This window comes from Thamnophis elegans, chromosome 3, assembly GCF_009769535.1.
Source record: "Thamnophis elegans isolate rThaEle1 chromosome 3, rThaEle1.pri, whole genome shotgun sequence".
Lineage (NCBI taxonomy): Eukaryota > Metazoa > Chordata > Lepidosauria > Squamata > Colubridae > Thamnophis > Thamnophis elegans.
In genome coordinates this window covers 90,529,066-90,543,342 of record NC_045543.1, presented here as the reverse complement: position 1 = coordinate 90,543,342, position 14,277 = coordinate 90,529,066, and the positions used below count along the sequence as shown (strand labels likewise).

Genomic DNA, 14,277 nt, shown 5'->3' with positions numbered 1-14,277 from the left:
TGTTAGGGTTCACTTGACAACTACTGAAAAAGATGTAAAAAAATATGGTGCCCTCACATAATGCTATCACTTATAACCCCAGACCTACTACTTTAATTCCTGGCTCAATTATGGTCATAAGTCGAGGACTACTTTTATTTTAATTGAGAACTACATTACAATATTCCAAGAAGTATAAATAAAATTTTAACTTTAATCTACAAAAAAATCTAAAATTTGGAATTATATGTTTAAAAACGTAGGTAAAATGAAAGTATTCTTTTATACTCATGCATATAAATAATAAGTTTGTTTATTAAATTTATCTATGTTACCTATCACCTCAGAGATGTCTTTGGAGAGCCTAAAAGCATTAAAACTAATATAGATTAAAATAATAAAACAAAATAATAATAATAAATAATTTTAACACAAAGTAAACTGTGTCATATACATGTTCTACTGAAGTTGAAGTCTACTTACATACACAAATATGTAAGGTATGTATAGGATTTAGAAAACATTATTAAGTAGAAATCATACCAAATTCACAACGCTCGCAAGGGCTACCCCAAGCAGCTCCCAGAGTAGCACAGCATTCTGATTTCAAAGTAGCTCCATGAAGGTTTACTTCACAACGATTATCTTGGATGTTCAACCAGCATGTTCCTTTCAGACTATCTACAGGAAAGTCAAACACAATAAGGCCTTCCTAATTCATCTGTGGTAAAGCATATTAATTATAAATGAACACAAAATAACTACTGATCTTGTAGAAATTTACTGTTAGAGCCTTTCAAACTGGCTTGTCAAATTTTGCTGCTACAATATAGTACTGCTATAAATAAGGCAATGTCATTCTATCCAGCCTGTTCTTCATGCCTTTTTTAAAATATTATTTATTCCCTTTAATTGGTTCTTCTTATAATTTCTTGCTTTCAATTATTGTGAGCCACCCAACTGGCACAGTTCATGAGGAGACCTTATCAGTAAATCAGAAAACTCCTAATTAAATATTAATTCTTCTTCTATTAACAGCAAACAATTAGGATTTTTCTAAATGTAATAAATGTACCAATCATGAATTACAGCTTATTTTTCCTCTGAGGTATATTTAAGTTTCACTAAATAAAAGACAAATTCTTTTTGTAACATATTCTGAAACTTTTTTTCTGAAGTTTGATAGCATTTTCTTGCTGAAAAATGAATTTTAATTAGAATGTCACCAAGTAAGATATTGTATGGAGCTATTGTTCAGCTATATTATTTCTTGGATATTACCATATACTCTTCTTTTCTATTTTAAAGACTATTGTGTAAAAACAAATTAAAAAATCCATACTTTTTTAAAAAAAAGAAATCATTAGACTTACCAATACAAATGAAGCCAGTAGAGTCTAATTTGCTGCCAGATAAACATTCACAGATGAAAGACCCAAGATTGTTCCTGCAAGCACCATTGACACAAGGACTGCTTTCACATTCATTTATATCTATAATGCAGAAGGAAACATGTCAGACTCACTGTATGTTTCTGGAAAATATTATAATGTATGAATCTTGCCATAACAACATTATGCCAGATTGTCTGGAAAATGTGTTCACAGATCTAAGAAAAGAATTAAATGTCTATAATGCAAAGAATGTATGACAGGCAGATAACAGTGCCTGCATAATTTTGTAAGTGATAATTGGTTACCTCAAATAACCTAGAAATATATAAGAATTTCAACTGAAGCAGTTTTCCAGAATAACTGTTTTGTGAGAAATCAAGAATACTTTTTAATGGAAGCAGCATGTTCTGTGCAACAATATGTCCAAAAATTGTTTTTTTTTTTCATTTATGGCTCATACAGCTTTAAGATATTTTTAAAAACTATATAAACTAATTGTGTTGTGACTCCACTGACTCAGACAGAGTTTGGAAAATAATATTGTATAAGAGAGGTGTGTGTGATTGCAATAATCTATTCTCCTCCATTTTTTCCACAATTGTGTTTAAGTAGTTCCATGTGAAGACATATCATCTGACGGTTGGTATTAATTGCAGAAAGATAAATAAGCGTTGTTTTTAGTGACTTAGGCATTGTGTAAATGGTATATGAAAAAGACCTTGAGAAATAGGGCAAAGTGATACAGCTTAGAGAATAATCAGATAAGAGAAGATACAGGCCACAGCTACATAAAGGGTGGAGAAAGAGGTTCAGAAGACACCCTCCCTAACTTTACAGGCTTCAAAAGGAACAGTGGAGATTTATACATTCAGACTTGTAAGATTCTGTTAATTAGCATTACAATATAGTAGTAGTTCATGTGTCTGTTTCATATCTGGTATAACTAAGATTAATACACTTATTTTATTGGCAAGAATACCTGTACCACTTTTCCAGTATGTTGTTCTGACTTCTAGGCCGAACATGTCTATTAATAGTCTGCTAATGATTAAATGGTACAATGGACAACCTTTAGACATTCAAATTGGGGACAACCAGTAATGGTATGTGAGAATGTATTAGATAAACAAGGGAAAGAGATGTTGTCAAAGGAACAATCAGACAAGACAAGGAAGAGTTCTCAATGGCTTAATGTCACAGCAAGAAACCTAGAAAGGACCTCCTATTGCTTTTAACTGCCTGATCAGTTAGGGCAGATCATGTCCCATTTTATCATGAGCTTGTGTGAAATTCTAGACTTGGAGGGAGGGGGTTTTCTGAGTTTAAAATCCTTGAAACAACCATTTTGAATATTTTGATAAACTGTAAATGACAATGAAAATGGAATACAATGAATTTATTATTTAATGTATCAGACATTAACACATCTGCATATCTACACATCCCTAAATTCTATCAGCAATTCAATTTGGGGAAAAAATGAACTTGGACAAGGTACTGAAAACTCTGTTTTACTTAATCTAAATGAATTTGAGTTTCTATAAAGACTATATATCAATAAAAATGCTGGCAAATTTCTCAAGAGGTTAGGTGGAAATGGGGAATCTGTATTTATGTCCTGTAATCACTTCTAATGATTAGAAAGTGTGCCTTGTGACTTTGGCCAAATAGCCTTTTTTGGGTGCCAAATGAATAGAAGGGTTTTTTTTTCCCCAGTCGTCTCCTTCTCCCTCTCTCTTCTGCTAACTTTACACATGTTTAGTGTTTAGAAACTCTCATAAATTTAAGAGATTGCCAGGGGCATGGAGAAAATTTGCTCTTTTAAAATATGTCCACCATTTAAGTGAACTGTAAATGTCTGTGTTCTTGTAACTTTATATTTCTAGACATATTATTAATTATAATAAACCTACCAAGCCCAAGTGGCTGGTAATATTCTGGTAATATTCCATGTTTAGCATTTTCCCACTCACGGGTGGTCAGACAAGACTTTTACACAGTTTCATCTATTATGCCAGTTATGCCCTGATCAGTGATAGTTAACCTTTTCGGCACTGACAGCTGAAACTGGAATGTGCGCATGCGCGCAGGAACCCAGAAGAGAGCAGCCGGTGTGCATGTGCAAGGTAATCAGCTGCTCTTCTGGGTTCCATGGTGCTCATGTGTGCTTGCCAGCTGGTCTGGCACGCATGCACACTGACCAGCTTCTCTCTTCCAGTTCCGTTATGCACATGCTTCTAGGTGTCATTAGAGATGCTGGTTGTTATTTTCAAAGGCTTACATAGCATAGGGCCTGGTTACTTGATGGACCCCTGTGTCGCATAATATCTGCCTGCTTGATTCAAGGTAGTAGGGTTGGCACACTGCAGGTTCCTTCTGTTAAACAATGTTATCTATTGGGTGCTGAAAACACATTTTCTATCTGCTACAAGTATGGCAAAAAAAATTAAAGTTAAGCATTACACTAAAGTACCAAATTGGCTTTCAACGATGGAAGCATTTATCTATCCAAACGTGTTAGATATAGGTAAAATAAAGAGATACAAATATTTACTAAATGAGCAGGGGGAATTGAAAACGAGACCAGAACTAAAAGAGCAGGGCACAGATATCGATTGGTGGCCATACATGCAAATTCAGGCAAGATATAGGAAGGACAAAGAACAACATGGATTCCAAAATAACTGCAAGAATTAGACAAGATTTTACAAGGTACGGAGGATAAATTGATTAAGAAAATATACAATTATTTATTGAATTATAGAATGGAGGAGGTAGTTAATAATAGTAAATAATAATAATAGTAAATAATAATTATTTGAAGAAGAAAAATGGAAACACATCTTCTTGTAATAGCACCTGCCCTCTGGAATGAGATTCCTCCAAAATGCAAACAGTCCCACCCTACTGGAATTTTGAAAGGTCCTGAAGACCTGGCTTTAGATATGCTATCTCAGCCATCTTTGTACTCTTTTTGTTTTGTGAGGTTTCTTGTTTAAAATTAACTATTTCTAAACCCAGAAATGTTGGCAGTTTGATAGCATATAAATTTGATAAATTATGGTTCGTCACACAGTCAACCAAATGTTTAGACTGGATTTGAGTACCCAGGTTGTTGAAGGCAATATGCTGATATTTGTAAACACTATGAAGTGGTATATTTAAGAGCTATTGCTATTGCTATTTGTCATTTTTATCCATAGTAAGTCCTTGCCAAGGACCTGGAATAGGCAGTTGTTGATGTCTGATGGTTAGAGATATCACTGCAGGTTGTAAGCTGTTCCCAGTAGAGCTACTACTATTACTATTATTTACTACAGGTAATTTATATGTAAACCTTTTTAAGACAAGTCCTATTCTTATATGGTTTGTAGTGGACTATAGTGTTACATTTTGCAACACTCTATTTTCTTTGTTTTAATGCACCCTTGAGTATTTTATATATTTGCCATAGCAGTTTAAGAACTAAATAACATTATTTAAAACAAAATAAAAAATATGACAACTTTCATTTCTGTTTCTCATAGATTTAAGCCCAGATTATTCAATATTTTAATACGCTTATAAGAGTTTGCAATCATCTTAGAACAGGTTTTAGGGAGTTTTTTATCTAATAAAATGTTAAAGAAAAAAAGATTTATAAAGATTATAAACAGGCTATTTTTCATTGTAATTTCTACATTAAAAACTTAGCGTAGCTGAATTTTCTCCTGCTATAAAACTATTATGTTATTTTTTTTCTTCTTGAAAGTCAAAGCCAACATCTGAAATGTTCCTTGTGATTACATTACAATGATTTATGTATCGTTGTTTGTGTTCTGGATTCATGTATAACAGCGTGAACATGTTTATAGCTACAGCTGTTCTTTGAAGCTAAATATCAAGATAAACAGATACAGTTAGCATCTCTTTGTTGTACTATTTCAGCCTTCATTTTTTAATAAATTCTCCATAGTACTAAAATATTAAAACACATACGCAACCATCTAAACTCCCAACAAAGGACAACTTCAAATATCCTGCAATCTGATTTCCCTTAGTTCTTCTTCCTTATTGTCTTCTACAACAAATCTACTCTGGAGGTTTCCCCCAACTCTTTAAACCAGATTTAGAGGTCTATAAAGAAAAAAATATCCATCTGGTGGACAGCTTTTAAAACATTGACATGCACTATAATGCTAAGCATGTTTATTTAATGCAAGTCTCCCAGGGTTCAACAGAATCTACTTCCAATTGAACCGAATTGTGTTACATAAAATAACTCTTGTTGCAGTGTTATTTGTTGCATCAATATATTTTTACGCAGATATATTTATGTATCCTGATTTTACAACAGAAATGTGATTTTTTAAAAATACTTACAAGGTTTTCAATAAGTGTTCAAATTTTGACCATAATGGAAACTGGTTATTTAGAGTGAACCAAAATGTAGATATGTAGAAAGAGTATATGTTAACCATAAGGTATGTGGAAATCAGGAGCGAAGTTTTCACTGAACTTTTGGGAAGGCTTTGAGAAGTGCTGCTTGATTGGGCATTGATAAAATTAAACTGTCCCTGGAAGTGAACTGTGAATTCTATTGGCTACAATATGTCCCTGAAAACAGACTGCTTTTATTAACAAACAAGTAGGGCATTGTCCAATAGGGCATTTTCAATGTTGTAGCATGGTATATAAGATTATGATTCCGATGGCTATCATAAAATTATTTAAGAACAAGAAATCATGTTCTGTACAAATATGGATAATCTTATAGGAACACATGAGTTCCTGCATGGCTGTACAAAGTACCATTCAACTTTTACCTGTGCAACAAAATTGTTATGCTACTACTTCACTGAGTTCACCACTTCAAATTTTGCTGGTTTTCTCCACATTTATCTGCACACAACACATTTCCTCTGAAACTGGGCAGTGGGCAAAATGAAGGCAATCGCCTTATCATTATCAACCACAGATGCCTTATTTTTCCACAGCACTATACTATCTCATAATAGATCAGTTAATCAACTGGAACTGAAGCAGCACCTTTCAAAATTATTGCTATTCGTATGTATAATTCAAATCACATTTTGCTTTGCATGCAGATTTTACATGTTGTAAATGTTCGGCAGATGTAAATGTTAGATAATAATTTAGAAAGTTATCTAAATCAGGCTAACTTTGTAGTACATGGTAATATTTTTCAAAAGATTATAGCCCAACATTCAAACCCAGTAATGTACTTCTCATTTAATATCATAAACAGACTTCCAGAATATTTAAGCAAATATGCCATACACCACCGTCACCAACAGCTTTTAGAGGAATAGTTACTCTGTAAAATATCTGCCCTAACAACTAAAAAACTGATGCAACTTTACAAATTAGCTTTCAATTTAGCTCCAGATATGTCCTACTTGTCCAGAAAAGTTTATTAATATTTAGTGAATCAGACTTCAAGATTTGTCTATTTTAATGTCTCAAAAATTAAAAAATTAGCTTACAATTAAAGTTTATAAGAATGAAGACTTTTGGCACTTTACATTTTTTAAAAGGAAGAAGTCCTACTGTAATCAAGTACTTTACCTTTACTAATATTATCAATTTAAATTAATGAGAGAATTGATTAAACAACAGAATCCCTATTTTTTTTAATTAAAAATTATTACCTTCGCATGTGTCAGTTTCACTGCTGAATATATATCCTTTTGGGCACACACAGCTGTAACTTCCAGGCGTATTTCGACAAAGGCCATTGTCACATAATAATCGATTCACAAAACATTCATCAATGTCTAGAAAAGAAATGAATAGTTCAAATTAGTTTATATGCTAGAGAATGTGCTCTTCTATAAGCAAGCTATACCTACACTTAATTTTCACATTACTAAGTGTTTCTATAATAGATTGCCTCATTTCTTGAGACTTCATTTTATTCATTTTATTCATGGTGAATTTATTCATTTTATTCATGGTGACTGCCTGCAATTTGGCAGTTCAAATCTCACCAGGCTCAAGGTTATCTCAGCCTTCCATCCTTTTGAGGTGGGTAAAAAAGGACCCAAATTGTTGGGGCCAATATGCTGATTCAGTAAACTGCTTAGAGAGGGCTGTAAAGCACTGTAAAGCAGTATATGTCTAAGTGCTGTTACTATTGCTATTTCCATTGCTCAGCTAAAACAAGTAGGTGCCTATACCTAGTGGGTGGCAGTCAAATAAATAGCAACATAGGAAGATGCAAAAATCACATGAGTCACATTAGGGACAATAATGAAGCATCAATTCATACTGTGCAGATACAACAATGTGCCGTAGACAAACTAGATATCAAAATGGATGATAGCTTCTGTGTTTTAGGATCAACTATCCACAAAAAAATAACAAATAGTCAAGAAAAAAATACTGCTAAGATTAGAACTTAGTAGAGGAGCCACGAAGGCCTTGAAAAATAAATTCAAATGCTGTGTTGTATCTACCTTTACAGAATTCAGAATAATGCAAACAATGGTATTTCCTATAACACTTTGTGTAGACGAAAATTGGACTGTAAAGAAACAGGATAGGAAGAGTTCTAAAACTTTTCAGTTTTGGATTTCTGAGAATACAAGCCAAAAAAACAAACAAGCTGATCATCCCAAAAAAATCAACCCAGAATTCCCACTCAAGGCACAAACGTTCAGTTTCAAACTACTATATTACATTTCAGACACATTGTGTGAGGATCTACCCCTCTGAAAACATCAGGGAGAAAGATGGCCTCAGTTACTGTGGCAATGGATTAGAAAGACTTAAAGGACTAGGCTAGGGACAGTTCGGCATGAAGATAATAACAGATTGTGATGGAGAAAAAATATCTATATAAGGGCTTAAGTGGTGATACTTAGTGATACTTATATGATGGAACATAATAAAAAATAACAATGATTTTTTTAAGGCTTTATTTTTTATTAGCCTCTAAAATGCTAATAATGGATTGATAAGATATTAATTATGATTTTAGAAAACGATCTCACATTCTATTTATAGGAAATGTATTTATACTGCAAAAGTTCAATAAATAGCTAAAGTAGCTAAAGCCCCAGCGGCGCAGGGGCTGACAAGCAACGTATTTCATAATTCCCACAAAATGGCAATGTTTAATAGAATAAACAAAATGAATAGCAGTAGACTTATATACCGCTTCATAGGCCTTTCAGGCCTCTCTAAGCGGTTTACAGAAAGTCAGCATATTGCCCCCAACAATCTGGGTCCTCATTTTACCCACCTCGGAAGGATGGAAGGCTGAGTCAACCCTGAGCCGGTGAGATTTGAACCGCTGACCTGCTGATCTAGCAGTAGCCTGCAGTGCTGCATTTAACCACTGCGCCACCTTGGCTCTTACACAAAAGAAAATGATTCCCTATAACAGTGTTTCTCAACCTTGGCAATTTGAAGATGTCCGGACTTCAACTCTCAGAATTCCCCAGCCAGCATTCGCTGGCTGGGAATTCTGGGAGTTGAAGTCTGGATATCTTCAAGTTGCTAAGGTTGAGAAACACTGCCCTATAATATTGGAAGGTAGATATTATATGGTTAAATATATTATATGCAGTTAAAAATTGGTCATAACTGTTATAGGATACAAAGTCAATAACTTATTGATAGTAAGTGAAGACATACTCTAGTAGAGGTCCCTATTCTTTCTGTGTATCAAAATCTTAAGGTATTAGAAATAGTTTCAGAATGAATATTGTTCATATAACATACCAACACAATTTTGTCCAGAAACATCTGATTCATATCCACTATTGCAGTTACAACGATAGCTGCCACGTAAGTTTTCACAAACCCCGTTAGAGCAAATATCGGGATCTAAAGCACATTCATTTATATCTGCAATAATAATATAATCTGTCAGAGTATATTCTGCAGTTCCTTTTTTTATTAAATAGTAAGGATATATTATTCATAAAGGTCAGCACAGGTTTATATTCAATATGAACATTAATAGATAAAATAAAAAATCTTAGTTAGAAATCTAGAGACATATACATTGTTATTTAAAAATGGCATCATCAAAATATCCAACATATTACAATGTATTAAAACAGAATGAACCCAATACTATGTGGTTCTAAAGAAAAATATGTAGTCATTATAACAGTTTACATGCACAAGAATACAGGTAGTCCTTGACTTATCATCAGCCGCTTTGTGACCATTTAAAGTTACGATGAATCCCAAAAAGGTACTTATGACCTGGATTCAAAGTTCTGAAAGTCACCCACCACTTGTGGTCATTTTGGGCATTCAGCCACTGGATGACATTTACAACTTATTGTAGCGTTTTACAACATATTTTGCTGGAAACCAGCATTTACTTTAATTTTTCAGCAAAAATGTCCATTGTCCCTAATGACTTTGTATAATGACCACAGCATTTACCACAAAAAGGAAAAAAAATCAGTGCAGTCATGTCATGATCCACTTAATGGCCAGCAGAGTTTATGATTATAATCTGGAGCTCAATTATAGTTGTAAATCAAAGACTAGGTTTACTTCTGTATATGAATGTTATTTGTTATTTTCTGTATATGCATATTTTACCTCTTCCATCCACAGTAATTCCTACTCCTCCACTACAAAGGCCATGGAACTCAGCTTCCCATGAGAAAATAAAAATAGCAAAACACAATATAATTAGAGCAACTATATTAAGTTTTAATATTTTAAAATATTTTAATGAATGTAGTTAAATTCTTTGAAAATTCTGCTCTTGTTCATACACTCAACATAATCATTTTCATTCTCTTATAAATAAAATAACTTCAGAAACACTTCCTAAAATAACAGCAAAATAATTTGTTTTAATGTTACTATAGTAACTATACCATATTTACTGTTTTTAAATAAGATAAATGTAGTCAAATGTACACACATTACTTATATGGAAACAAACCTTCTATTACAATCATTAGATTATATCTTCATTTACAGTACAGAATACTATCCTGTTCACAATATTATTGTGTGTTATATACCACCCACCTTCACAGATTCCAAAATTCCTGGACAATTACACTACATTGTAATAGAGCAGTATCTCAACTAATAATTTACCATTGGCAAAGTTTGTAAAATAAGCTTTTCTGGAATAAAAACAAGTTGCAAAGTATTGGTTTTTATATTCAATATCCTCTGTTTTTATATTTATTTGCATGTTATGGAATATGATCAAATAAGCTTTTTGGAACAGAATCCAGTTCAACATTTAGATCCAATTAAATTCAATGCTTGGATTAATTTATTATGAATGTCCTGTGCACATACACTTTGCTTTCCACATTCCTATTTTGTGCTATAGGGTATACTTTTTTATTTACTAAAATTGAATTCAATCCATTGTGATTTTTTATGCAAAGCATGATTTTTTTGTATATAAGAAAAGTGTAATGCTCTCAGTAATATAAACTTTAAAGGGGATCTATATTATATTATTGTCTGTGGTTTAAAGACAAATAATGTTTCCTAAGAAAAACATACACAAGTATTAAAACTCCCACTGAAAAACAAAGAGATATACTTTCATCTGAAACTGATTTGAAATACCATTAAAAGCCCAGCAGAATCAAATGTCCTAGACATATAATATAGTACTTTGGAAAACTCTCTTTGTTTCCCTCTCTTTGTTAGTAATGCTACCAAAATGGTGTAGGTTCTTCATAATAATAAAAAACCCTGTTTTTAAAAAACAATGGACAAGATTTATAATTCATTTGTTTACAATTTATTATTCATACGTTATGTAGTCCAAAATTATATCCCATTACCTGAATTCTTGGCAGGACATGGGTGGCATGGTTCGCCAAAGCCATAATCTAAATTGGCACAGCAACATTCAGATTTTGTCACTGCTCCAGGAAAAGGGCGTACACATGCTCCCTTTTTTATTCCACCATAGCATGTGCTTCGCATATGAGTATCTAAGAAACAATGTGAAAACAATATATAAATTCTTACTCTATAATGACATAAATATGCATTCTCAATTAAAAAATGAATCCAATTTTTACACCTAAAATTTATGGATTCATATGGAATCCAAGAATTTCCGTAAAATTCTATACCAGTCAAATACTAACATCCAGTTGTGGTTTATGTAATTACTGTTTTTAAGTGGGTATTTTATCTATGTTACAAATTATTTCTTAAGTAGCATACTAAAGTTTATCAATTAATTTATTTGACAAAAACATGTTATTTCAGATATGAATGAATCCATGTTCTACTATTTGTAACATTACTTTTTTTAAAATCTAAGATATATTTGTTGCAACAGGTGATTATATTGAACTGAGCCTGATTAATTAAAAAACAAGATAAACAGGGTTGGACCCAATTAGCACTGGAAAACCACTAGTAAATCTCAAAACTAGGTTAGACCTAAAATGTTTTCTTAAAGTAGAATAAAATACTAACCTACACAAACTCGACCATCAACTCCAACAGCTAGTCCAGATGGACAATCACAACGAAATGATCCTTCTGTATTAATGCAGTGGCCATTCATGCAAATACCTGGAGTCTTGCATTCATCAATATCTATTAGAAAAAGTAAATTGTACATATTATTTAGTACTCCCTATGTGAACACCAATAGATCGTATTTTTTTAAAATAAACAAAAATCTTATTAAGTAGATTGCTTGATAAACAATTAATATGGCTTTATTAATCAATGAATATTTCCCACCATTAAAAAAAGTTTGCTATCTTACATTCACAATCATATGACCCAGCGGTCTAAACCTTTCACGGACCATCAGTGGCAATGGCAGGGGGATAAATGATGGTTTCGTGCATATAATCTAGATCCTGTGCATGCACAAATGAAACTTGATGCTTCGATGGCCCAGTTCCCAGCAGGCCACAGACCAGGGGCTGGAGACTCCTGATATAGCCTACACCCTAATGCAGTTGAACACTTGGGGACCACTTTTTAAAAAACTATTTTCTTCAGCCAAGAACAAGCTTATATTATCATAAAGGAATTAGAAGTCAATGAAGTCATTTTTTTCTCTCATTCATTTGTTTGATGTTTAAACTTATCCAACATCTTAATGCATGTATTTTGTTCACTACCCAAAAGAAAAAATATATACCATTGATTTCCTACTGAATTTTATCAGTGAGATAAAATTGGTGGAATCCCAGACAGTCCACAAAAAGACTGTCTCTGTAAAATATTCTTACTTATGTTATAAATAAATGTTATGTGTAACTAATTCTCCACGATTGTTCAACAACTATTATTGAAAACAATCTGGCTTAATATTATGTGGTAGCTACAGTAATGTAATTCTGCAATTACATTAAAGACTTTAACAACAAAAAGATAACATATGCATGTTATAAATAATAAAGATTTTCATCACACTTTAAAATGCAGAAAACACATCACAAACACATCACAAGCAAGAGTTGCTAGGAGTCAGGCGGTATTGAAATGTAAATTTAGTAGTATTGTTATATAAGTATAGAACTTTTTATACAAATACTGGTCTCATCAAGACAGGTATAATATATATCTATATATACATATACATACCAGTACAGTAACGTCCATTAGGAGCCAGGACAAACCCAGGTTTACAGATGCACTTGAAACTGCCATCCTCATTAATACACATTCCATTCAAACACATGTTGGTAGTCGTACATTCATCATGGTCTGGAAAATAAAGCATTAGATATTACAATTTAAATAATAGCTCAAATTCTAAATACCAAAATATTCGTTTTCTACTCAGAAATAGAATTCTGATCTAATGGAAACTCCTGATGCAGGACAAAAAGGTGGGATTTTTTAAAAACTAGTTTTCCTCCTTATGCCAATCCCATTACTCCACACCTCAAAACTTGACAGTATCCAATATAATTCCTTAATCCATGGAATGCATCTTTAGCAATTTGCAAGCTTTTCTCAAGGAATTTGATTTTAGCAAATAATTTTAGGAATTATAACTAAAAGAAACCATAAATTCAAAGCTCATCTAAGTAAAATAAAATAAAAAATGCATACCAATGCAGTTTTTCCCATCAGTTGTTAGTTCAAAGCCAGCATTGCAAATGCACTGGAAACTACCATCAGTGTTCACACAACGACCATTCTTACAAAGGACACCATTCTGAATACACTCATCAATGTCTGAGAAAAACAAATAAAAGTAAACATTTCAATAACCAGCTACTATTTTATCTCAAGAGTTTTAAGACTACCTTCGTCTATAAATCCTGGGAACCTAACTATTTTGTGACTCAAGAGCCAGATATGGACAGAGGTGAGAGGTGGAGCAGCAAGAAAGAAAATGAATTTGGCTAAGTATAAAATGGGCATTTAATATAAAAAACACATGTTTTAAACCCCTTAAATTTTTCAAATAAATTTATTCCTTATGTCTTCCACTTTGTCACTATATTTAAAACCACAAATTTTAAAACCACTGACCAAAAGTTACTGGCAGATTAAAAAACAGCGCAAGTATCTTTTTCTAAAACAAATAAAATTAACTACAAAACTAAGCTATTTACCCTGACCAAAGATTAAGACAATCAAGACTCTGTTCTCCACATACCAGTTGCTTTCTTTGCCTTAAAAATAATGTGTAGTTGCATCGGACATCATTAAATTAGGACTCTTTAATTCATACCCATATTGAGGCCCTAACTTGGATTGCTATGATTTCCCCAAAATCATTTCCCCTCCCCGTGGAAATAGTAGGTTAGGGGCTATTTTGAATAAGTGTTCTTGTCTTGAACAGTAACTTCTGCTGAACTTAGGCAAGAATGAATTCTCCTCTGGCTATAATTTCTGGAATAAAACAGATAACCAAGTTCAGAACAATTTTTGTTCTAAAAATTGAACTCTAAAAAAAGTAACCATA

At 32.7% G+C, this 14,277-nt stretch overlaps 1 protein-coding gene across 1 annotated transcript in view; it reads right to left on the bottom strand.

Moving 5' to 3' along the window:
* Nucleotides 1-14,277, bottom strand: part of FBN2 (fibrillin 2) — a 127,441-nt gene that overhangs the window by 70,352 nt on the left and 42,812 nt on the right. Inside the window, exons 13-21 of the mRNA XM_032214594.1 lie at nucleotides 13,416-13,541; nucleotides 12,942-13,064; nucleotides 11,814-11,936; nucleotides 11,165-11,317; nucleotides 9,942-9,995; nucleotides 9,102-9,227; nucleotides 7,025-7,150; nucleotides 1,353-1,472; nucleotides 523-660 (exon numbers count right to left, since the gene is read on the bottom strand). Of these exons, the coding sequence (XP_032070485.1) occupies nucleotides 523-660; nucleotides 1,353-1,472; nucleotides 7,025-7,150; nucleotides 9,102-9,227; nucleotides 9,942-9,995; nucleotides 11,165-11,317; nucleotides 11,814-11,936; nucleotides 12,942-13,064; nucleotides 13,416-13,541 (1,089 nt within the window). The remainder of the gene's footprint in view (nucleotides 1-522; nucleotides 661-1,352; nucleotides 1,473-7,024; nucleotides 7,151-9,101; nucleotides 9,228-9,941; nucleotides 9,996-11,164; nucleotides 11,318-11,813; nucleotides 11,937-12,941; nucleotides 13,065-13,415; nucleotides 13,542-14,277) is intronic.